General features: G+C 37.6%; 3 protein-coding genes and 2 pseudogenes across 4 annotated transcripts; 2 read left to right on the forward strand and 3 right to left on the reverse strand.

Annotated features, from left to right (window-relative positions):
* The first annotated feature begins 391 nt into the window (after window positions 1-391).
* Window positions 392-1,766, forward strand: LOC128025641 (meiosis-specific with OB domain-containing protein-like; annotated as a pseudogene).
* Window positions 1,767-7,498: 5,732 nt separating this feature from the next.
* On the forward strand, window positions 7,499-11,335 carry LOC128025150 (target of rapamycin complex subunit lst8). Of its 2 annotated transcripts, none has more exons than XM_052611192.1 (9): window positions 7,499-7,620; window positions 7,850-8,006; window positions 8,604-8,655; window positions 8,775-8,937; window positions 9,011-9,086; window positions 9,170-9,322; window positions 9,449-9,573; window positions 9,684-9,847; window positions 11,015-11,335. In XM_052611192.1, exons 2-9 carry the CDS (start codon window positions 7,878-7,880, stop codon window positions 11,131-11,133), a joined length of 981 nt encoding a protein of 326 aa, XP_052467152.1. In that variant the 5' UTR covers window positions 7,499-7,620; window positions 7,850-7,877; the 3' UTR covers window positions 11,134-11,335. The 2 variants fall into 2 exon arrangements, with proteins under 2 accessions (XP_052467152.1, XP_052467151.1); XM_052611191.1 differs by having other exon boundaries at window positions 7,501-7,620; window positions 7,819-8,006.
* Window positions 11,336-11,598: 263 nt separating this feature from the next.
* Window positions 11,599-13,934, reverse strand: LOC128025642 (uncharacterized; annotated as a pseudogene).
* A 430-nt stretch (window positions 13,935-14,364) lies between these two features.
* On the reverse strand, window positions 14,365-16,146 carry LOC128025151 (glycerol-3-phosphate phosphatase). The gene is made up of 2 exons (XM_052611193.1): window positions 15,343-16,146; window positions 14,365-15,262 (listed from the first exon to the last, which is right to left on the reverse strand). Exons 1-2 carry the CDS (start codon window positions 15,935-15,937, stop codon window positions 14,937-14,939), a joined length of 921 nt encoding a protein of 306 aa, XP_052467153.1. The 5' UTR covers window positions 15,938-16,146; the 3' UTR covers window positions 14,365-14,936.
* Window positions 16,147-18,886: 2,740 nt separating this feature from the next.
* Window positions 18,887-24,230, reverse strand: zdhhc4 (zinc finger DHHC-type palmitoyltransferase 4). The gene is made up of 8 exons (XM_052611198.1): window positions 24,146-24,230; window positions 23,921-24,056; window positions 23,575-23,713; window positions 23,427-23,500; window positions 20,799-20,977; window positions 20,591-20,716; window positions 19,627-19,871; window positions 18,887-19,524 (listed from the first exon to the last, which is right to left on the reverse strand). Exons 3-8 carry the CDS (start codon window positions 23,695-23,697, stop codon window positions 19,234-19,236), a joined length of 1,038 nt encoding a protein of 345 aa, XP_052467158.1. The 5' UTR covers window positions 23,698-23,713; window positions 23,921-24,056; window positions 24,146-24,230; the 3' UTR covers window positions 18,887-19,233.
* Between the last annotated feature and the right edge of the window lie 68 nt (window positions 24,231-24,298).

The following is a 24,298-nucleotide window of genomic DNA, read 5'->3' on the forward strand; positions in this document are numbered from 1 at the left end:
AATTGCTTCTTTTCCGGTGAAAAAAACATCTAATCTTAATTAGTAGAGAAATATGCACCGATCAAATACAGTTTACATGCGAAAACATTTCTAATAAAAATATCTTATTAGAATTTGATGTAGTAGAACATTGGGGGTGGAAGCATGGTGGACTTATATTTTGGCCGGAAGTGACAGATTAAAGTTTACATTTCTCCAAATCTTTTTTTAACGAAGAAACAAACTACAGAATATTTTGGATGCCCTTAGGGTAAGTCAATTTTCATCATATTTTAATTTCAGGGAGCACTATTCCTTTACTAATATTAACTAACATTAAGCACTTTGTTACTATTGCATTTGATATTCTCTGTCAACATTAGATAATAAAAATACTCTTCATTGTTACTTCATGTTAGCTCAAGTAAAATAATATTTACAGATATATCTTTTGATTTTAATGAATTAACATTAAATAAGATTTAAAAAAATTCTTTAGACTGTGCTTTTTTTCTTATTTAATGTAGTTGTGGAACCTTATTTGTAAAGTGTTAACAGTATAACTGTATCCTTCCATTTATTTCTCAGTGGATTCCATTAGTGATGTTCTGACTGTGACCCAGCTTAAAGCTAGAATTCAAAAACATGCTGATGTCTTTCATTGCATAACATACGGTTTCATCAGAAATCTTGATCTAAGTTCCGCCATCTCCAAAGTCATATGCAAGAGATGGTAAGTGTAAAATGCTTTGACGGTTTTGTGCAATGAGGTTCACAAGCCTGTTTTAATAATTTCTCAACTAGTGCCAAATGCAATTTTCGAATCAATAAGGAGAGTAAGACATGTTCCAATGATGCCTGTCCAAATCAAGGACAACAGCTCCAGGCTACTGAAGGCTTTGATCTGCTGGTGGACATCAGTGATCACACTGGGACTTTGCAGTCATGCAACCAGACAGGCACAGTGGCTGAGAAAACCCTGGGCTGTAAAGTGAGCAATATTATATTATATTATTGCTAAGTCAAGACTGTGCATGTACATTTGTAAGCTTACTAAATGCCTTTAGTGGTTAAAACTATTTTGTTTCATTAAAAACCTTTTTGCATTGATACTACAACCCTTGGAGACATTCACCATTAAATAAACATTTAAATTACCTACATTCTCTAATAATATATATCGTGGAATTTGTATGTCTGTAAGTCCTGCAAAGAGTAAACGTAAAATATTTATGTTGACAGACAGAAGAGTTTATGTGTCTGTTGGAGTCTCAAAGGGAAACTCTGCAGTGGAAGTTTCTTCTTGAGAGATGCTAAATCTATCTAAAGGTTATTCATGCTTGCCATTTGCAACTTATTTTGAAATTTTATATTTAAGGACATAATCCATTCTTTATTTTAAATTGTAGGTTCTTCCATCTACTAGAAGCAGAAGTGGAATGAGGGCGAGCATTTTGTCATTTGCACTTGCTGACCCCGTTGAAGTGAAGCAAAACCTTGCCTCCTTTGTGGCTTGATGCTGTTTTGCAACACAGCAACCAAACAGTATGGTTCCTCGTGTGAGGAATGTAGAAATGTGTGCCTACTTGTCTAGTAAATTAACTTTTTGGTTCAAATACATATGTTGTGACTAATTCAATATTTTTGACATTTCTTTCCAATGTCCCATTTGATCTCATTGTGTTGTAATTGATCACTGTAAACAAATTAACTTGGTGTATCTCTGTATGTTTGTTTCAAACTGATTTTTCTTAACTGCTTTAACAAATAAAAACAATGAATATTGAACACTGTACTGCCTCGGAATTATGGTATTAATTTTCTGCCATACGTATTGCAGTCATGGATAAAAATTATTATTATTTTTTTAAATGCAAGTAAAAATATATTGCACAGAATAAAAAAAATGAAAGCAGAATAAAACAATGGTCACTGATCCAAAAATAATAAGCACAAATCAAAAAGTATTGATTACTCCATACAAAATGCCAACAACAATACTAAGAGACAGATAGACAGCCGTTCTATCTTTCTCATCATAGCTGGGGATTTCAACCATGCTGACTTAAAGAGTGTGTTTCCAAAAATACACCAACACATTAACTTTCCAACACGAGGTAATGACATTTTGGACTTTTTTTACACCACACAGAGAGGAGCTTACAAAGCCCTCCTCCTCCCCCACCTCGGAGCCTCAGATCACATCACTGTCATGCTAATGCCTGCATACAGACTGCTCATTAAAGACACCAAACCTGTTTAACTTCACAAACAGATTAAAGTCTTCAAAGTCTTCAAGACTGCTTCAACACAACTGACTGGGACATGTTTAAGCAGACTGCCACATGCAATAACACCACTGACCTCCAGGAGTACTCAGAGACTGTCACTGCCTACATCAACAAGTGTATTGATGATGTATCAGTCACAAAAACCATCACTGTCCGGGCCAGTCAGAAGCCGTGGATGACAAGGGAAGTCTACAGACTCCTGAAGATGCGGAACGCTGCCTTCAGAGCTGGAGATGAGGTGGGCCTGAGTATAGCCAGGGCCAAACTGTCTGGAGGCATCAGAGAGGCTAAGAGACAGCACTCCAGGAGGATAGCCCATCAATTCAGCGACAGCAGAGACACTAGGAACCTGTGGCAGGGGATACAGACCATTACAGACTACAAGCCGCCACCACGGACCTGTGACAACAACATCTCTCTGCTGAACAAGCTGAACACATTCTTTGCTCGCTTTGAGCAACAAAACGGCACCACTGCACAGAAGACTCCACCTCCTCCCGGCCAGATGATGATGCTGACCCCAGACAGTGTGAGGAGATCCTTCAGCAGGATCAATGCACACAAAGCTCCGGGTCCTGACAACATCCCTGGGCGTGTACTGAGAGACTGTGCAGCAGAACTCACTGATGTTTCACAGACATTTTCAACATCTCACTGAGTCAGGCTGTTGTTCCCACATGTTTCAAAACTACCACCATCATTCCAGTTCCGAAGAAGCCATCTCCATCCTGCTTCAATGACTACCATCCTGTTGCACTTACCTTCATTCTCATGAAGTGCTTTGAACGGCTAGTCATGCACCACATCTAGTGTAACCCCCCCCCCCCCCCGTTTGCAAATCGGTCGACTGATGATGCCATCACCACTGCCGTCCACTCAGCACTCACACATCTGGACAAAAAGGACTGATATGTCAGAATTCTGTTCATAGACTTCTGTTCAGCATTCAACACAATCATCCCTCAACAGCTCATTTGCAAACTGGTCCAGCTGGGGCTCAACACTTCGCTGTGCAACTGGCTGTTGGACTTTCTGACTGGAAGACCTCAGGAAGTATGGGTCGACAGCAACACATCCAGCACCATCACAATGAACACCGGTGCCCCCCAAGGATGTGTGCTGAGCCCCCTCCTCTTCATTCTACTGACCAATGACTGCACTCCGTCACACAACTCCAACCTCTTCATTAAGCTTGCGGATGACATGACTGTGGTGGGTCTCATTAGCGACAAAGATGAGACAAACTACAAGAGCGAGGTGAGCTGCCTGGCCAAGTGGTGCAGTGACAATAATCTCTCTCTGAACGTGGAGAAGACGAAGGAGATTGTTGTTGACTTCAGGAGAGCGCACACTCAGAACGTTCCTCTGACCATCAACAGTGCGACTGTGGAGAGAGTGAGCAGCACCAAGTTCCTGGGTGTGCACATCACAGAGAACCTCTCCTGGACTGAAAACACAGCAGCACTGGCCAAGAAATCACAACAGCGTCTCTACTTCCTCCGCAAACGGAGAAGAGCCAGAGCCCCACCCCCCATCATGTACACCTTATACAGAGGCACCATCGAGAGCATCCTGACGAGCTGCATCACTGTGTGGTATGGCGCCTGCAACGCATCCTGCCAAAAGACTCTGAAACGCATTGTAAGAGCAGCTGAGAAGATCATTGTTGTCTCTCTCCCTTCCCTCCAGCACATTTACGGATAGCATCTCACTCGCAAAGCCTTCTGCATCGCAGGTGATCCCACCCACCCGTCTCACAGCTTCATTTCACCAGGCTGTGAGGAAGCAGAACTCCCCCCTGAACTTGCCCCCCCTCCCCTCTTCTGCCCCAGGCACCACTGAACTATTCTCTGTATGTATGTACTGTACATGTGAAAGAATTGACAATAAAGCAGACTTAACTTGACCTGACTTAATGTCACCGCTGGAAATAATTAACAACAAGCAGGACCAATCTTTTTTTTTTATTCTCTTTAAACACAACCGGTTCTTATGTTACAGTGTATACTAGCAAGTGACATAAGCCGGTCATTAGTGATGTAATTTGTGCGCTGCGTCCAACAACATTAATAAAGAAGAATAACGTTAACAACAGCAGGATGGATGATGCTGTGATCGGAGCTGTGTTTTTGTTGTGTCTCGTGGGTTTCACAATAATGGACATGGAATGTCGACGTATACATAAAGACATTGAAAGAATGGAATGGAGGATTAAAAATTCCTAAAGACACCTGGCAGTGACATTTACTACAAGTGCATGCACTTCAGTGTCCGTCCATCTATCGCTGTTCATTTTACTTGTGAAATAAGTTGAAACAATGTTTATAGTGTGTTTACACAGTGTTTTAAATCATGGCAGGTGTGGGCATTTTCGATCTCGTCTGGCCAATCAATGTATACTTACATCACGGGTAGTACCAGTTGTACTGGTTAGACCCTGCTCCGGAGTCAGAGCTAATTTGGTTCTCGAAAAACCAGCAGTCTGGTCCTAAAATTGCAGCCAACTCCAGTGGTACGAAAACACCCAAAAGTGGGTAGCTCAAAAATTTGTTCTGCCACTTTTTAAGGGTTCCCACGGTGCGAAAGGCCCTTTAGAAGCACCCTAGAACAGTGGTTTTCAACCTGTGGGCCGCGGTGGTATTGCAGGTGGACCGCCAATTACTATTAACATAAATAATAATATTGTTAATATATGTAAAAATGTCTATGTCATAAAATAATAAAATCATTTCATATATATGATTAAATAACAAAAAATAAATATGAAACTTTTTAACTATTCTTCCACTATTCAAGCTCGCTGATTTAAGAATAAACCATCAATTTATCTTATATATTTTGCTGCATATGCTACAGAACAACAAATTCAAAAATGCATAAATGGCTGTCAAGGGTCAACATTAATGGCTGTCAACATGTTCCCTCCTGACTGCTTGCTCCACTGACTGTCTACCCGCTGCTGAGCTCTGCCTGGATCTGGTTTTCCTGAATGCATTTATAACTGTAAAGCATATCTGTGGGTCAAAATCGTGATTAAAATCAAAATCTCAAAATTTATCAAAGAAATCACGATAGGTTTAAGCCAAGTTATTAGTTATTAACCAAGCAAAGGCGGGTCAGTTCATTTTTTTGCAGTGGGCCGCGCAAACATATGTGTTTGGTTGTATGGGCCGCGATTTGAAAAAGGTTGGGAACCACTGCCCTAGAACAAGTGAACCATTGATGATGCTTAAGTTCACCCTAATTTACATTAAGTTGGCATGGAATCAAAATTGACAAGTCTTGTTTTTTAATGGAATAGTGTAGTCTTTATTATAAATAACATCCATGCACTTCTTTATTTTATTAATTTTTAAATCCATGTGCCATCATAATCTTTAATCAAAAATGTAAACCTCCCCTCCCCTCCCCTCAAAAGTACTCATCTTATCTTCCGGTAACATGCGATGGCGCGAGGGCGTGGCTATCGGTGTCTCCCTGCCTCTTCAGAAACCTATCACTGAGGAGATTGCAGCAATTGGCAGTATGGTGGTTAGGTGCATTTTTGGTTGCGCTCCTCCTCAAGTCCTTTTGATTTTCCCATTCCCAAAAAACCTAATCTGCGAGACCCCTGGCTGAATTTCTTGCACTTTGAAGAAGGAAGAATAATGTCAAATTCACGTCTGTGTGCGAGGCATTCAAATCTGCATCCATTTCATTAGCAATGTTCATCTGCCAACGATTCAATCAATTTATGGAATCAAGCCTCGCATTACATTTTTTTTTTCAGAAGCCATTTCACTAGGATATACGTCAGAACAAGGAAAAAAGGACAATCTCAACTTCAGTTTCAGGCTGACTTTAAAACCGACATCACTCTCTTACTTGATCTGGACAAACTGTGCATCAATTGAAAGTTTAAAGACTCTAGCTTCGATATTTGACCAATGTTTTGATAAAACATTGTTGCAGTAACAGTTATTTAGTAATTTATGTCAGGAGTGCAAAATAATAAATCCGTATTATGCCACATTTTGAATAGAAATTCACCACTCATTCACGTCAGCAGTGGTTTATTTGTGTTCACATAAATTCACTGAACAGCGTCAAATGTTTTGTTGTATTTTTATAGTAAGACTTTTAGCGAGATTGCAGCTTTGTGTCTTTGTAAAGCCTTAAAAACCTCAATAAAGGAATAAAAACAATAGAAAAATTATAAAATAATTATAAAATAATAATGCGGATAATGTGTCATACCTGGCAGAGGTGTGAAAGACTCGTTTGGTGAGAACAATAGAACCAAGAATCGGGGAGTTTTCAGAGCCAAACACTCATACAGAGCACACAGAAGTGTTTACATGTTTGATCTTACAGAGATGACAAGTGCTATAAATCAATCTGATTAGCCTTCTCTAAAAACACCTTAGACAATATTTAATAAAATTCAACAGTTTTACAGATTCTATTATGAATTTTTTTATGAAGTTTTGGAAGACTTGTGGCTTTAGCTACACTGTGTTTTTAAACTCATATCCTACATCAACAATTTTTTTAATACATTGAAAAAATATGTTTTTAATATTTTTCTTTTTGTTTTTATGTTTGAGCTTATATATATCTATTATCATAACAGTGATTCTGATTTCTGAACAGTAAACTCTGAAGTGTCAGCTTTGTGAACAAATGTTGATTATCTATCAGTATCTAGTCAGAAAGAATCATGAGCAGAAACATTTTTATTTTGGGTATGTCATTTCTGTCTCCATACCAAAAATGGGGGGTGACTGGTAAGGGGTTCTCTACCAGCAACATTTTGGAAAAGCAAGCACAGAGCTTGGAAACAAGAGTGGAGTGAAAAACAACATAAACATACAAAATAATAAAAAAAAAATAAGCAGAAAATATCTGAGAGCACACACACACACACACACACACACACACACACAAAACAAAATAAAATAAACTGAGAAATACAACAAAGGAAAACATGATTTTGTGTTCAAGTCTAATAATTTTGCATTAATATTTCAGATTTGTGCAATATGTTTTTAACAGTTTTGATTCATGCTTGTTTTATTTTTTAATGCGTTATCACATTTTTGATTTACGCTTTTAATCTTTCGATCCGTGACCATTGTATGCTATTCTAAAATGTGTACTTTTATTTTTACATTTTATGCAATATATTTTTACTTGCGTTTTTTATGTTTGGTTTCAGGCTTATTATTATATCCCATACGGAACCTTTTATTCAAGAATTGTTTCTGTGCGGACGGTTTTGAAAAGGAGCACCTCTTAGGTTTGACATTTCGTTGTTGTTTCATAGTTTACATTTAAATAATCGAATTTCTCTGGCACTCTTTGTTATCAGGTAAGAATATTGATTTACGTTCAAATATTTTATCAAGCTTCTCCAATTTTATTTTTTAGAAAGCATTTTAGCACGCTAATAACATTAATGCCAAGCCATCACAAGTTGTACTCTCTGATCTTGTTGCCAACATAAACGATTTAAAGAAACGTACATAAAAACGCATCAAGACATTCATGAAGTTCTCAACAACCACAGCTAAAACGAGTCTGGAAAATCTCCTGCGAAGCTGTCTTTAGGTCTGCATCGAGTTCATCATGAATGTGAATCAAGGCACCGTCGGCAGTGATCCGGTGATACTCGCCACCGCTGGATATGATCATACTGTCAGATTCTGGCAGGCTCACAGTGGCATCTGCACGAGAACCGTCCAGCACCAGGACTCTGTATCCTTCCCCTGACCAATACCCCCTGTGAAAAAAAGTGCTCTTATTGTACTGAATCTACACTTGTAGTGTAATTCAAATATTAAAAGGATTTAAAAAAAAAAAAAATGTAATGCAGATAACTTTCTTGATTCTAAGTTTTTTTTTTTTTTTTTAACACCCTACCAAAAAGTGCTTTTTGTTGGTAACTTCATTTGGTCAAATTATTATGTATTGATTTAAGAATATTTTGTCATGCTTTGAAAAATTACACGTTAAATGCTTGATCATAATTTTGACTAAACTTTAAATATAACGCAACATCATTGTTACAAAAGTGTAATTACACATATTTAAATACATGACATACTGTAAAATATATTTTTGTTACTATGAATGGTTGTTAATACATTTAGCAATACACTGAACATATTTCAAAGATAAAAAATTAAATTAAAAAATGTACTCAAGTCCTAAGTGGGTTTTTACTTGAGTTTACACTTGAGTTTACATCTGAACTTTGTTTCTGACGAGAACTGCTGGTACATTCTGTACAGTCAGATTAATGAGTTTATTTAGGAGCAGAAATATCTTAAAGATGCTTAACTCAAACACCAGCAGGTAAATTCCCTTGAAGTGACACCTGATAGGAGTATGATTGCTGCTGCTGGTAAGTTCAGCATGTGCCTCATTATGTACTGTACAATGCTAAGAATTCTGCAAACAGTATTTTTCTCTCATCTCCCGACTGTATAGTTTTCACGCTTTCCTTTTTTTCTTGCATTTCAGGTTATCAACACATACGCATGTATGACCTAAACTCAAATAATCCAAACCCTGTGATCAATTACGACGGTGTCAGCAAGAACATCACGTCTGTTGGCTTCCACGAGGAAGGGCGGTGGATGTACACGGGGGGAGAAGACTGCATGGCTCGCATCTGGGACCTAAGGTAATGAATGCTGTCTGCTGTGAGTATAAAGGCTGTTTAGAGGTGTGTTTCTTAAAGTACTGTTTGCATTCAGGTCAAGGAATCTACAGTGCCAAAGAATATTTCAAGTCAATGCACCTATTAATTGTGTGTGTCTTCATCCCAATCAGGTCAGTTGGATAATATTTGTATTATCTGCTACTACTGTTCACAAGCAAGCAAACCAATGTGTGTCTGAATGTATTTGCTTTAGGCTGAATTAATTGTTGGGGACCAAAGTGGTGTTATCCATATCTGGGATTTGAAAACGGACCACAATGAACAGCTCATCCCAGAGCCAGACGTGTCCGTCAATTCAGTCCATATCGATCCTGATGCCAGTTATATGGCTGCAGTCAACAGCTCAGTCAGTAAACAATAACAATCCTTAAAGCTTCAACATTTCCCACTGCTAATCAGGTTGTGCTAATGTGTACTGCATATATTCATATTGTATCAGAGTCAAATATGGTTCATTTGGTTTTGATTGTAGGGCAACTGTTATGTGTGGAATTTGGCTGGAGGAATCGGCGATGAGGTGACACAACTGATACCTAAGACCAAGATCCCTGCTCACAAACGCTACTCATTACGCTGCAAATTCAGCCCAGATTCCACGTAAGTGTCTTACAAAAAGCTAAACCGAGGAACGGGGAGAGAGCAGTGGAAATCTTTTACAGTTATTATATAAGTGCAACAGTGCAACAATTTTTTCAACTCTATGCTAGATTGTTGGCCACATGCTCTGCTGACCAGACCTGTAAAATCTGGAGAACCTCCAACTTCTCTCTGATGACCGAGTTGAGTATAAAGAGTAACAACCCAGGAGAGACGTCCCGAGGCTGGATGTGGGATTGTGCCTTCTCTGGAGATTCACAATACATAGTTACAGGTAAACATACACAAGATTCACACTTCAGATGTTTTACTAATATGAGATGATCATAAGTTTACATGACCATTACAGAATCTTTGGACCGCTTTATATGAGGTGTCTTCAATAGGATAGTTCACCCGAAAGTGAAAATTCTGTGATCATTCAATCACCCTCAAGTTGCTCCAACCCTGTATGAGTTTCTTTTTGCTGGTAACTACAGAAAAATATATGTTTGAAGAAAATAGGAAACCAAACAGTTGATGGTTGCCATTGACTTGCATAATATGTAGAAGAAAATTACCAATCAACTGTTTGATTACCATTATTTTCAAACCATCTTCTTTCATGTTCAGTAAAAGAAAGAAACTCATGGGTGAGGAAACCATGACAGAATTTTAATTTTTGGGCGAATTATCCCTTTAACTACTCTGTACTTAAGTCAAACAATTATTGGTAGCACTTTATTTTACAGTCCTGTTCCTCATGTACATACTATTTACTTATAGTAATTACAATAACTATGTAATAACTAGGTACTAACCCTGAATCTACCCCTAAACCTAACCCTACCTTGCATTACCAGAACTTTCTTAGATAAATACACTGTAAGTACACTATAAGTACATGTTAGTACACGTACTGTAAAATAAAGTGCAACCCAATTATTATTAATGTGTGGTACAATGTACTTATTGTGTTCATGTTGTATTGAGGTAGAATACATAGAACTTTTACAGTCATGTTCATTGTAGTACGTACGGTAACTGGGTAATAACTAGGTAGGAACCCTGGCATGAACCTACCCCAAATCTTAATCTATCCATGAAGTTACTTGTATTACTCAGTACTTTCTTGAATAAGTACAATGTACAGTAAGTACACATACTGTAAAATAAACTTTTGAGCTATGTTTAGGTTTAAAGGAGGGTTAATGGTAATGGAGGAGTAAAGGTATTACAGATTTAGATACTTCCAGGTATTTTTAAAAATATAACTACAATGTAAAAACATGTTTGTAAGTGCATTGTATCATATTATTAATTTAAATGCCAGTAAATAGTTGTAAAATACATTAAATGGGTCTGAATCCACTTGAGCATCAATAACATCCTTTCGTGATGATCGAGCATCATTCCTGAAGAATTCCTGTTTAAATGTTTGTGTTTTTCAACTGATTTTCAGCCTCCTCGGATAACCTTGCACGTCTGTGGTGTGTGGAGACCGGAGAGATCAAACGGGAGTACAGCGGCCATCAGAAAGCCGTGGTGTGTTTGGCCTTCAATGACAGTGTGCTTGGATAGTATGCAGAAGAAGCTCATTCTGATCTCATATCCATATCCATATGGTGTTCAATGGACTGCATACATGTTAAGTTTTTGTTGCATTAATGAAAACCCTTAATGGTTATGATGATGGTGACTGTCTGAATGTCGTATCCTTATCGTAGCAAATTCAGTGTTAGGATACATGTAATTTTTTGTCAATAAACGTTATGGTAACTTGTATTTTGCTTTTAATTATATCTAGACATCACTGAATTTATTCCGTAATTGAATTGAATACGCATTCAAATATATGAATTTTTGAACACAATGGTGCTTTATTGTTGACCAGCAGGAGTTGTAACAAGAGTTGCAATCTGGAGAGAGCTTTAGAGCCAAGTCACGTTCATACACCACTGGAAAGATGGGGCTAAATACAAGAGAGGATGAAGATAAGGATCCAGCAGATAATCACAAGAAGATTCCACCTTAAAATGGCATTTGAGTAGCCTCTCCAGATTCTCTCATTGATGTGAATGCATTTGTTTGTTTCCCTGGCGTGTGCTGGTACACAGTCAGTGGAATGTCACTCTGGCAAGTAGTAGAAGCACACAGAAACCCAAATGTTGCTGGGAAAGCAGATGTCAGTGCAGAAATAAATAAGTCTTTTGTTTCCCAGGACCTTCAGGAAAAAAAGGAAAGAAATCTCAAGGTTTATATTTCTTAAAAAACACAAGTAGTTTTTTCAGGATTCTGTGATGAATAGAAAGTTTAAAACAAAGCATTTTAAATATAAATCTTTTGTTACAGTATAAATGTCTTTTACAATGTCTTTCGCTTTTGAATCAGTTTAGTGTAACAGAATGTAATATTGTAATACTGACATACTCTTACCATCAGATCTTTTAGTCCAGTACACAGAGGCCTGCTGACAGAGGGACTGAAGAGGTTCTTGAAGGGTGGAAGCTTCCACACGACTTCTGGACAGCACTCCTAAAAACTCACACCACCCAGACCTGATGAACCTGTGGGAATCATCACATAACTCTCTGTATATCATCCCCGAGTAAATGATCCTCTAATGGTGTGATACAGACTCGCTATATTGTTCCAGTGTTAACGCATACACTGTATGACTCCTGATCATATAATTATGTCTTAAGGGGATTAAGCGTTTCCTCTAGTGCAAAAGGCATTTGTAATTACACCACTTACTCCTCTGAGAGATCAGATAGAAACGTGTTAAAGTGGAGTAATGCTTGAGTGAGCCTGAGACTGGCAGTTTATGCTTCTCAATAGCTCATTGTGCACCAAAAATTGGAAATCTTGTTCAAAAGGCGTTTCCAAAAACATTTCTAATGGCTTAAATCAAACGCAATGATGCAAAAATCTCAACTGAGACCAAGATTTTAAGTGGTCAGCAATACTTATCGGTTCATCAGCCCATCCCGCTCTGCACAGATCATAACCCAGTGCATGAATCGCCTTGTTAAGTGCTGAGAGAAGTGTGTCCAACACAGGTCTCTGCTCTATTTGCGGAAAGGAGCTCGGTCTTTCCATTATTGACTTAAAAGAGGAAAAAGCCAACAGAGTGGCCATTGTGCACCCTGTGGTCCCATCCTGTAATGCAATCCAGTCAAGGTGGATCAGATGGTCTGTGGAATTCGGTCTCAGCTATACACTAAAGCCCTCCTGAGCTGGTGCGGTCCATTACTCACTTTCTGGAGTCACAGAGTAGAAAGCAGCCAAAAGTGCTCTCTAATCTACCTAAGAGCACTGGGGTGGTGCCAGTCAATTTGCCAGCCACCTTTATGTTTTAGGTACGTTCAGTGCACAAGGTCTTAAAAAGCTTAAAAATAACTATGGAAGTGTGGTTGACATGAGAAGTCACAGTGTAGGTCACTACACTGTTGTGCTTGTCAATCAAAGCCGACTGATTGATCAAGTCACCCATGTGATTGGGAATTCTGACAACTTGCAATGAAGACAGTGCACAGAAGTTTAATTTTCAGTGCAAACCTTTAAAGGAAGACACCACAGCTGATACAATATCAGCATACTCTCCCTGTCAATTAATCACAGTACATTAAGTGTAAACCCCTCTGTAAAACATAGAGCTGGGTCTGGTGTATATAAGTGCTACTGAAATGAAGATTTCTGACTCAGTCCATGTGGGAAATTTGGGAAATTTTCTTTCCATTATGAGAGAAGACAAGCTGTAAAAGCCAAATATCCCATAATCCCAAACTGGCCAGTGCATGGGCAGAAAAAACAGTGGTTTACAGGCGTCTTGCCATAAAAATTACTGAAAATATGAAATGCCTGGACTTGTGTCTTGTGTTCTAGCCCTAGATGTGTGGCCACACCAAGAGCAATGATAGCAATGAGCAGCATGGCAGCAATACTCCCCCAGAGAACTTTGTGAGGAACCCTAGAGGAGCTCATGGGACCACAGTGCTAGCAAATCCAAACACACAGCCATCTCCCTCCAAGTTACATTTAAGGCACATTCACATTAAAGAATATTTATGGATTGTAAGCAAGCCATAAAACACAGCTAAGCAAAACACAAAGTGACATATTTCTGTTTTAATCTTAAGTATGTGCACTGCTAATGGAAAACAGCAATGAACTCTCAACATGTTCTGTGGGTCCTCCAGATTGGCTTCTGAATGCTTCCAGCACCTCAACATTCTGCCCTGTTTTGCTTCTCCTCACAGTACCTGTCTTACCTCTTTCTGTGTACAGCAATGTTCATGACTGAGACCGACCAACGGTGCCTGCAGTATAGGAATCTAACTCCTCTGCCCCCCACCTCTTGCCTCACACCAGGTAGTCCAACCCACTGGCTGACTACCCCATACCAGACAGCAGACGAAGGGGACAGCTAGATCGGCACTGTGGACAGGTCTTTTCGTTGCAGATCATGTGTGAAGGCATCGACTGGCCATGCCCTTCGGCTGCTGACTTTAATAACTTCAGAGGTGGTTACAGTGAGAAAACTGAGGTGCAGTCTCATCACAGGAAACACCAAAAATTTAAACTGTGTCATCATTTACACACTCTCATGTCGTTCCAAAACTGTGACCTCCTTTCTTCTGGGGAATGTGAAAGAAGACATTTTAATGAATGTTGATAACCAGTCTTCAAAATGTAATTATTGTCTTTTATGTATCCTAGAAAAAGTAAGTTTAGATTGATGTAATGGTGAGTAAATGATCACAGAATTTATATCTCTTTCAAGTACAATATTAAGAAAAAGAAATACACTTTTCATTAACAATCCTTATTTATTTGATCAGTCAAGCAAAATGTACATTTGAACACCAAACCATGGCGAGAAATAAATTCCTACCAGGTTTATGGGTTACTGAGTGACAAAGCTGTAAAATGCAAAATGTACTATTTTAAAATATTCTCTCACTTATTATGTTACAAGTACAGTGAATTAACAGTACAGAATTGAATAAGTACTTCTGATAAAATAAAAACAAACGGCACAATTTAGAGGGTCACTTGTTTTGTATAGCACCCGAGTATTACTGACAAGAAAACACTTCACAAATTACTTTTTTAGACAAAATAAAAAACAAACAATAAAACTAAAATAAATAAAAAAAATGTATTGCCCTTATATTACCTAAAATTAAAACAGTAGGTTATTAAAAAAAAAAAAAAAAGAGGTAGGCCAGTTTTGAAATTAAGCCTTGATGACATAGTAAATCATATTGCATATATATATATCAAGATGAACAATTTCCATTAAATTATTAAAATATCCGTACCCATTTGTTGATAAATATATTCTCTATTAAACTGGGTGAAATTCAAGTAAACACTGACTATGCTTGTAGTGCAGGTAAAATATCAGCAATGCTGTCTATATAGTAGTCAGGCACCATTTTTTGCTGAAGTGGACATTTGCTCTTCAGGTTTGCGTCGGCTTCTTCTACAGTAGAAACTCCTGTGAGGGTCAGCAGGGTCTTCAGGCCACAGTTTGAGCCCAGCATGATGTCAGTGTCCAGTCTATCTCCGACCATCAGACACTTCTCAGGGTCCAGACCGAACTGGTTGGTCACACACTCGAACATGAAGCTGCTGGGTTTCCCGACCACTTGAGCTTGGCGCTGCGCAGCGGTCTCAACCGCCCTTAGGAGACACCCTGTCCCTGTAAGCGGAAGACAAGGTCGTTGTGAAAACACTACATTAAGGTAATACATATTTGTGATGTCCTTGATATCTGCTTACCCGGGACCGCTTTGCCTCCCTCCAGAGGCAGTCTCGTGTCCGTGTTGGTTCCCACGAACTGACAGTCGGGGTTACAGAGGTACTGCAGAGCTCTGTTGAGCTTCATGTAACTGAAGTGTTCATCAAACCCGACGAGTACAGCTTGAACCTCCTTATCGAGAGGAACATCGGCCCAGTCTTTCTGAACTCCTGAGACGGGGTCAGGCCCCACACCGAGCGGTCGGATCCCCACGTCCTCGAGCTCCTGCCTCATCGCATTGCTCCCAATTAAATAGACTTTTCCGTTGATTTTACAAACGTTTTTGAGGTACACCGCCGAGCAGTACGCTGTCCCGAACACCTCGTCAGCAGTGGCTTCGAAACCGAGCTTGTCTAATTTATCCGCGTACATTTGTCGGGTCTTTGTGCTGTTGTTTGTGACAAAAAACACCCGTTTTCCGTTTTTCTTCAGTGAACTGATAACTTCAGGGGCTCCGGGGATGGCCTGGTCCCCTCTCCATATTACACCGTCGCAGTCGAACAGGACACAGTCTACCGAGTCCAGTAAGTGTCTGCTCAGAGCAACGGTCAGTCGCGTACATTTAGATGCAGCCATTCCTCAAGTTACTCTCGTCCTCAGAGCAATCCTCGTTCTTTTCCTCGGTCCGTCCTAAAATAGTATTTGATCTTCACCTATCTACGAATAGTCCGCTGACTAGCCGGAGATCAGCTTATGTCAGACGATAATGACAGGGAACTGGAAATTACTAGTTGCAGCAACCGAGCAGCACACTGCCTTGTGCCAGTGATTCATTCGTTTGACAGTGTAGGTGACGTTATACTAGTGAGGCACTTCCGCACCGGCTTAAAGGGCCAGTGAACTAATAAAATCACTGATCTACATATATATAACATGTTCTATATTATAGATCAGTGAATAAAATAGACCTTCGTCAGGGTAGGCTGCAAGCCTTGTGCCAGTGATTCATTCGTTTGACAGTGTAGGTGACGTTATACTAGTGAGGCACTTCCGCACCGGCTTAAAGGGCCAGTGAACTAATAAAATCACTGATCTACATATATATAACATGTTCTATATTATAGATCAGTGAATAAAATAGACCTTCGTCAGGGTAGGCTGCAAAAAAAAAAAAGGTTAATAAAATAAACAAAAATTCAACGAAAGCGAGGCTGTGAGGAAACCGTGTATTTTACTCCTTTGGGGTTGTAGTAGGGATGACTTATACTTTTAGAGCAAAGCCTGGAAACAAGTTAACGTTTGGGTTATGACTGTAATTCTTATGTCCACTTTGTTGTTATGTCTAGATGCTGAACTGACTGGACTAGAGTAGGAGTTTGACCCTGTTTATCTGCAGGAGGGAGGACTTGAATATCAAATTAAAGCTTGTTTTAATCAATTAATTAAATAATTCATACTCATATTATTTGTTCAGTTACTACATTAAATCGTATATATATATATATATATATATATATATATATATATATATAATATAAAATAAACATTTAAAGTTAAAGATGCAGTCGGTAACTTTTGACGCTCTAGCGGTTAATAAACAGAACTGCTTGCGTCTTGCGGAAGAACATCGTAGGCGGAACTACTTCTCTCTGTTTATGTCTATGAAGAATCACAAAGGTACTGGGTTACTCCGCCGCGGTACCCCCGAAGCAATCTAAAATAGTCTGAATATAAACACTTATTATAGGTGCACCCTAGTGATTCAGGACAAGCTAAAAACACGGTTTGGAAAATGGATTCATGGTGTACTCGCTTATTATATACAGTTTTCTAAATTTTGAGCACAAACTAAGTTACGGACCCCTAGCACTGATTGGTTGTTTCTTAACGGGAGCGATGTATTTCTGCAAATGGCAATAGGACCACTGGGAGGAGCCAGAGGAGCTTGATTTTTTCACAGATCTGTCTCATATTCTACTGTCAGGACATAATGACAGGTTTAACAAATATGTAAACCATATATTTTTACAAAAGTTACCTACTGCAGCTTTAAATGTTTCAACAGTAGGGTGTAACCGTGGGGATTAATAAAACCGTAATTATTGACACTTCATCCTACAAGAAAAACTACCCTATTTAAATAAGTTCTCATCAATGGATACTCATATACTGTATAGTTGAATATTGTGTAGACCGTTTGGTGTACATATAGTTAACAGTAAACAATCAAAGGATTCACCTTCAGTCCATCTTTCGTATTTCAGCACAGTATCCTGGTCCTCCACCGTCTGACTTAGATCTGAACTGTGGCTCCACTCAGACAAGCGGATAGAGTGGAGCTTCTCAAAACTATCCATCTTCCTCCTCTTTCTCACTGGGCTGTCCTTTGCCTCACCAGCACTATAGGACTGTTGGTTCTCAGCCACATTGTGCTGGATGTTGTGGATTTACTCTTGTGGGAGTCATAGACTTCTCTTTTTACAGTTTTAAAAGTTGTCCACTCTGTTTTATCTGTATTTAAAGGTGACATGTATTGGAATAATAATCTGTTAATGGCATTGATCAGTCTTCAACTTGATTTTGATATAATGTATGATGGTGCAGGTTTGTAACATATTGTATTGTAACACTTCATCCTAGGGAACAGAACAATTCCCCCAAATTTTCTTCACTAATAGATACTCATAGCTAGCTGAAAAAATATATATTTTATGATTCAAAGAAATTTAGAGGACATACCTTCATTAAACTTAAGTTTCTTTTTGCTGAAATGTTTTATTCGTAGTAGTAGTAGTAGTAGTATATTTATGATAAAAGACTATATAATTTAGTATAAAGTCCCATTTTAACTTTAAAAGGAAAACAATATTTTTATTCTAAATCTGTAAATGAATTACTGTGTCCACAAATATACAACTTAATACAAGATAAAATAAACTCACAGACTATTATCCAATGGAAAAAAAAAAACCTGAATAAAGTTTATCTAGAATATTTAAGATCAAAATGATTTAGGTTGAATCAGATTAGAATCAGATTATGAAGTATCATTATTAATAAAAGAGAATAACCATCCAAAGAATTACAGTGTTAAGATGGCATCTATGGTCGAGGCGGGAATGAATTTAAAACCCCGTCAAATGTATAAAATACATTTTGTCAAGATCTTTTAATATAAATTGTAATACATGGTATTGTTTTTTATTCATGCTGAAATATATTTTTATAAAATGTTGAAATCTGACACTCTCAACCTAAATAACAGTAATAATTTGCTCATGTTGCCATGTAAGTTTTCTGTAACTCTACTTGATAACATAAGAATATTATTAGTGTCACTGCTAAAGTCGTCTAGAAATACATTTCAAATATAAAATCCTGAAACTATGGTAATGCATAAAGTAAAAATTAGACCGTATGTGACTTCAACACAGCACAACCTATTGAATGGACTGTATGCCTTTCCTTGACATCCTCATTTTCATTCACTAAGTTTTGGTAAAACAATTGGAAAGTACATTAGAATTTTTTATTAAAAAAAATAAATCAGAGAAAAGAAAAAATAAAGAGAAAAGGTGCCAATAATACATAATGCTGAGAAATCTTTTATTAAAAACCCAATTTACCAAAACAGGATACAGAGTTAAATACAAACACAGTTAAAAATAACCCCATGTCTACACCGGACCCATTTTGGGTTCTACACAAAATACAATAGAACCCATTATAATCAGTGATGCGGTCTACACTGGATGCGGCGTGATGTGATGCAACACGACAAATCCCTGACAGTAAACGGATGCCTTGTTCTATTTATGACGTACTAACACAAAGTTCAAATGATTTTCAAAGTTCAAATGTCCAGTGTAGACATCCTCGAGCTGTTGTGACCGCCGGTGTAGACACGGTGTAAGAACAATAACCTACTTTCTCTAATTCTCTTTTTTCTGAGCAGGACATAGGGGCCAAAAGATTTCCCCAAGGTTTTTGAGGATTCCCCTGTAATAGAAACCTCTAAATGGATTGTATGATGTCCGGCAGTTGTGTGCAGAGTATGGATGGCAATGCTGGCAACTGTGACCTTTTCCTTTAAACCACTCATTTGAGGTTTGATTTATCAAAGCCAAATACATGTGAAACATGAAATATCCCGCCAATAGGAAAAAGACAAATACCAAGAAGCCCAGCATGAAGACGATCCTTGGAAATGTCAGAAAGAGATGCTAAAACAAGAAATGCAATGGAAAAAGATTTATTAGAGGGACAATTCATGGACCACAGCACGATTACTAGTAAAGACCATTTCTGTGGTGTGTTTTTATTACCTGGATGATAAAGATCGGTCCAGCGAGCTGTTGCTCACCCTGCTCATCAATGTAGTGAGCATGCAGGAGTCCAGTTCGGAGAACAGCTTTTAGCAACATGTCTGCTGTAAGGACTGCAACATCAGCTGCCATGGCGCACACACTCAGGAGGTACAACAGGAAGAATCTGGTGTTCTGGGCACCAATGCAGTTATTCACCCACACACAATGATGGTCGAATCTCTGCACACATCTATTGCAAACCCCTGTAGAAACGAGATCAACCGCAAATGATGAAGAATGTTGAAAAAAAATTGTATAAATGCCACTAACAGGGAGTTACACTGGGCCGTTATGAATAATTATAACAATACTAAAAATAGTTTGTTTCACTAATATTATTTGTTTGTTTCTTGCTTCTTTTTAACTAAGGGAGAAAATGAATTTAGAAAATGAATTATATAAAATGGGCTAAGTAATAACAGGTTCACAGCTGAAGGGGTTAATTAGTAGTTAAACTTACAAGGATACACTAAAAAAATCATTAAAAAAAGAAAGAAGTTTAGAAAAATAACAATGGTAGCAATGTTTTATATTTTACAATACACAGTAAAATATATATAAAGTTAACTGATATAATGTTAATATATCAAAGTACTATAATTGGTTTTGTACTTTTATAAAATAAAATACAAATTTGACAGAAAAAGCAAAACTAAGCAAACCAAGGAAATACTAATACCAGGTGTACAGAGTTATACACACATATGCAAACAAATTAATCTAACAAAATACAGTGTAAAATAAAGTCATTATGTACATAAAAACAACAACAAAAAAACGTCTGATCAGAAACAATTATTAAAATCACTGGGTTATTTTCACCTCATACAAGGGGCTTATTCTTACATTTTTTTCACTTACAAAAAATTTACATTTAATCTGATGTTCAAAGGAAGAATATTAACATTATTTCTATACTTACGACAGTGTTTGGATCGGGCAGGTTTGAGCAGCTGACAGGTTGAACACCGGACTCCCTGATGGAACAGTTTTTCATCATACTGGTAGACCTTTAGTTGTGCAGTATGGTTTGCCTTTGTCAATGTGCCTTTAAAGGGAAACTCAAATTAACTGTAATGGTATTCCCAATTTGTTTTCAATGGAAATGAGGCAATTGTTCATTTGCTTACCTGGGTCTCTGCTACAACACAGGTAGAACAGATAAGACTTCACTGCAAGGAGGACGTAAGGAACGTACAAACTGATTGAACTTGTGCCCATGTCCGAACAGAAGCCAAAGACCTCATAGGAGAATTCTCCATACACAACCACTTCAAGTAACAGGTGCAAGAAAAGGAAGAGGTTGTTCCTAATGTGAAAAATAAATAGACATAGGATTAGAGGAAATATACTTGACAGCTTGATGATTAGAGAACTATAAAATGTACAGCTTGAATACATTGCATAGTCTGAATAATACACCGTAAACTGCTTAGTTCGGTTAAAGAATCTGCCAAATGCATGCAAGAAACTGCCTTAAATGTGAAATCTAGTATTCTATTAAATATTTGTATTATTAATCTCTTAGTTTAACAACACTGTAAAAAAATTCAAGCTGCTTCAAACTAATTACAATTTATTAACTAATTCAACAGAATTGTTTACATTCACTCAATTTCAATCTTCAAAACATTACTTGAATTGTTGTTTTGTAGTTGGCTCAACATTTACTGAACTAGTTTTATAGTCCATTCAACTAAAATGTTTTAATTGGTCGAACATTAAGAAAACTACAGCATATATGAACAATATTGTGAATTAAAATGTAAACATTTATTTTAACTACATTATTACCTTTAATCCACAGCCCGGGCAAATGTTCTTCTTCTGTCGCGTAATGACGTATGCATACTCTCACATAAGCTGATGTTTGTTTACAACGAAGAGTTAGGACTCGTGTGCAAACTGACAGAGATAACCAAGAACATGGATGAGCTGACACTGATGATTTCAATGTGAAAGAAGAGGATGGGGAATTTTATGCAAATCCCTACTTTATCAAACCAGAAATCAGAGACCAAGAATCCTCTTTCACATCTAAATCATCAACCACTGTCACTTTTACATTGTGAGCTTTAGACACTGGCACTGCTACTGAAGCTCTGCACATGAGTCCTCACTTTCTGTTGTAAACAAAAAGGGTCAGGTCACATGTGTCCCTGGTCATCTCTCTCAGTCTGCGATCGAGTCCTCACTTTCTTTTGTAAAGCATTTGTCATTATGTGACAAGAGGAAGTTCATGCTCCTGACAGTTGTGAACATGCTGAGAACCATTTGCCCCGGCTGTAGATTAAAAGTAATAATATTGTAAATAATTTTCTTGCACAGACTGATCATTTTGCTTCATAAGACCTCATTATTTCATCAGTAGCCATTGGTATTAATTTGATCTTGTCTGTTTGTGTTTTTTTTTTTACATTCTAAAACCAGCAGCCACAAACGTGCAGTGTATGAATCACCAGTGATCATGGTTTCAGATCAAAATCATCTTTACTGTTCTACTAAAGAAGAAAATAAAAGTCACCTACATCTCGGATGGCCTGAGAGTGAGTAAATTAACAGCAAATTTTCATTTTGAGGTGAACTATCCCTTTAAAGCCTCCAGTTGACAAACATTACATTTGTAAAACAATTGCAAATTTCATTGTAAACATCTATTTAATAATAATAAAAAAAAGACTTAACAAGCTAAATAAAAATTAATTAATCAACTCATTATAAATCAATTAGTAATCAACTGTTCACATCAAATAATTATATCAGAATGAATTCTGAAGGATCATGTGACACTGAAGACTGGAGTAATGGCTGCTGAAAACCAGATTTTTTTTTCACGGAAATATATTACATTTTAAAATATAGTCAAATAGAAAATAATAGGGCTGGGCGATATGACCGTATACATTGTTTACACAGAATAAAGTGCTATATTGTGTATTCTGCATTATGCAAGTATGTCTGCGTAACATAGTGCTACTTAAAAGTTATTTAGATCTTTAAGTGATAAGGAAACAATCATGAATGAGAAAATTAAGTGTGGGATGCACTTGATAGAGTTAGTGTGGTAAGCAGTGAAAAAGAACTCAATGTGGTGCTCGGGCAGACTGACACACATGCGAAGCACACACTCAGAAAGCACCTCCTCATCAGACAGCATGCAATTGCGAATTTGGAATGTGCATGAGTATTCCCATAAACACAGTCAGTTATATGTTAAATAAACCATTGGGTGAAAACTAGATGTGTATCAGTATATTGGAACTGTGCAGTTGGTCTTAAAGAGACAGCAGTGTAATTTACCTGCTGCTGTCTGTCATTATTAATGTTAATCACTCACTGCCCTTGACTGAACTACTTTTGGATTTTTAATAGGGATCAGTTAATGTTTGATACGCTGATGATTTTGGAGTATTTTATTTATACGCCTTAGTAAATTTTTTTAATATTTCTTACTACACGTTAAATAAACCTAGCCTACTGTAGCTGAAAAAATAATGCTTTATTTCAAATTCAAAAATAAAAACAGCTATATCGTGAAATAAAATTCCTCATAACCGGAATAAGATTTTGGTCATATCTCCCACCCCTAGAATTTATTATTATTATTATTATATTTCATGAATAATGTTACTGTTTTTCTGTATTTTGATCAAATAAATACAGCATTGTAGAGCATAAGAGACGAGACTTCTTTAAAAAAAAAAAAAAAAAAAAAACTTTAAAAATCCAAACATTCGTACCTGTTCAAACTCTCTTACCTTTGATGGAACAGCCTGTGCATAGATCTGTAGCAAAAGCTTTGGATACGTTGTGGGATCCATGGCGAGACGATCTAAAAGCAACAACTTGATATAAATTATATTTCAAACAATTACAGAAATAAACAGTTTGCAGGGCTTCACTTACCCCTGTGAACTTGTCCAAAAGCAGACCGAGAGGAGTCTGCTGATGTCCTGAATATTTACAAACCAGAGCGATGCAGGTGAGCACCACTGCCACATAAACACCGAACAGAGTGAGGAAGTCCATTTGCCACTAACGTTACCTGAGCAGAACAGCAGTGAGACATTTATTTTCACTTATCACAGATGTTTGTACAAGACGAGAAAAGAGCGCTTAAAACAAAACCGAATGTATCATGGCCGAAACTATTTACTTAATAAAACCATTTTAAACTGTTTCTTTTTAGACAGTACTGGACATACACCTGTGCTAATGTACACAAAAAGAGGCAAGGGAAGAAAAGTTTTACCTTTATTCACCTGAGCACCATCCTCACCCACTCACACTTTTTTTCCGTGCAGACTGTAGTGTGGTGAAGCAGACGTGAATGCGGAACACTGTTGCCAGATCTTTACACTTGGTATGGTCAAATCATAACGACTTGCCTCAACAAATAAGCATAAGGAGGATTATAAGCATATAATTTTGCATTAATAATTAAAAACTTTTACAATACTGCATATAAATAAACTACCCGCTACTATGTTGGTAGAAAACAATCCTAAAGTGGACCAAGAAGTGGACATGGCAACATTGATGCGGAACTTACTGCAACTATACTGTCAAAATAAAAGTCGTCCCAGACTTCCTTTTAACTGTTAACTTGCTGGCTCGCTATTTTGTAATC

Source organism: Carassius gibelio, chromosome A12, assembly GCF_023724105.1.
Source record: "Carassius gibelio isolate Cgi1373 ecotype wild population from Czech Republic chromosome A12, carGib1.2-hapl.c, whole genome shotgun sequence".
Classification (NCBI taxonomy): Eukaryota; Metazoa; Chordata; class Actinopteri; order Cypriniformes; family Cyprinidae; genus Carassius; species Carassius gibelio.

Bases quoted from the DNA above. Each gene is read 5' to 3' on its own strand.
- LOC128025150 (XM_052611192.1), top strand. From the start codon at position 7,878: ATGAATGTGAATCAAGGCACCGTCGGCAGTGATCCGGTGATACTCGCC. The intron at 8,007-8,603 runs GTATCCTTCCCC...CTCAAACACCAG, and splicing joins CCGTCCAGCACCAGGACTCT to CAGGTAAATTCCCTTGAAGT. The intron at 9,848-11,014 runs GTAAACATACAC...ACTGATTTTCAG, and splicing joins TTCACAATACATAGTTACAG to CCTCCTCGGATAACCTTGCA.
- LOC128025151 (XM_052611193.1), bottom strand. From the start codon at position 15,937: ATGGCTGCATCTAAATGTACGCGACTGACCGTTGCTCTGAGCAGACAC. The intron at 15,263-15,342 runs GTAAGCAGATAT...TTCCGCTTACAG, and splicing joins GGGAGGCAAAGCGGTCCCGG to GGACAGGGTGTCTCCTAAGG.
- zdhhc4 (XM_052611198.1), bottom strand. From the start codon at position 23,697: ATGGACTTCCTCACTCTGTTCGGTGTTTATGTGGCAGTGGTGCTCACC. The intron at 20,978-23,426 runs GTAAGAGAGTTT...TTTTCACATTAG, and splicing joins CACAGGCTGTTCCATCAAAG to GAACAACCTCTTCCTTTTCT. The intron at 19,525-19,626 runs GTAATAAAAACA...TTCTTGTTTTAG, and splicing joins GACCGATCTTTATCATCCAG to CATCTCTTTCTGACATTTCC.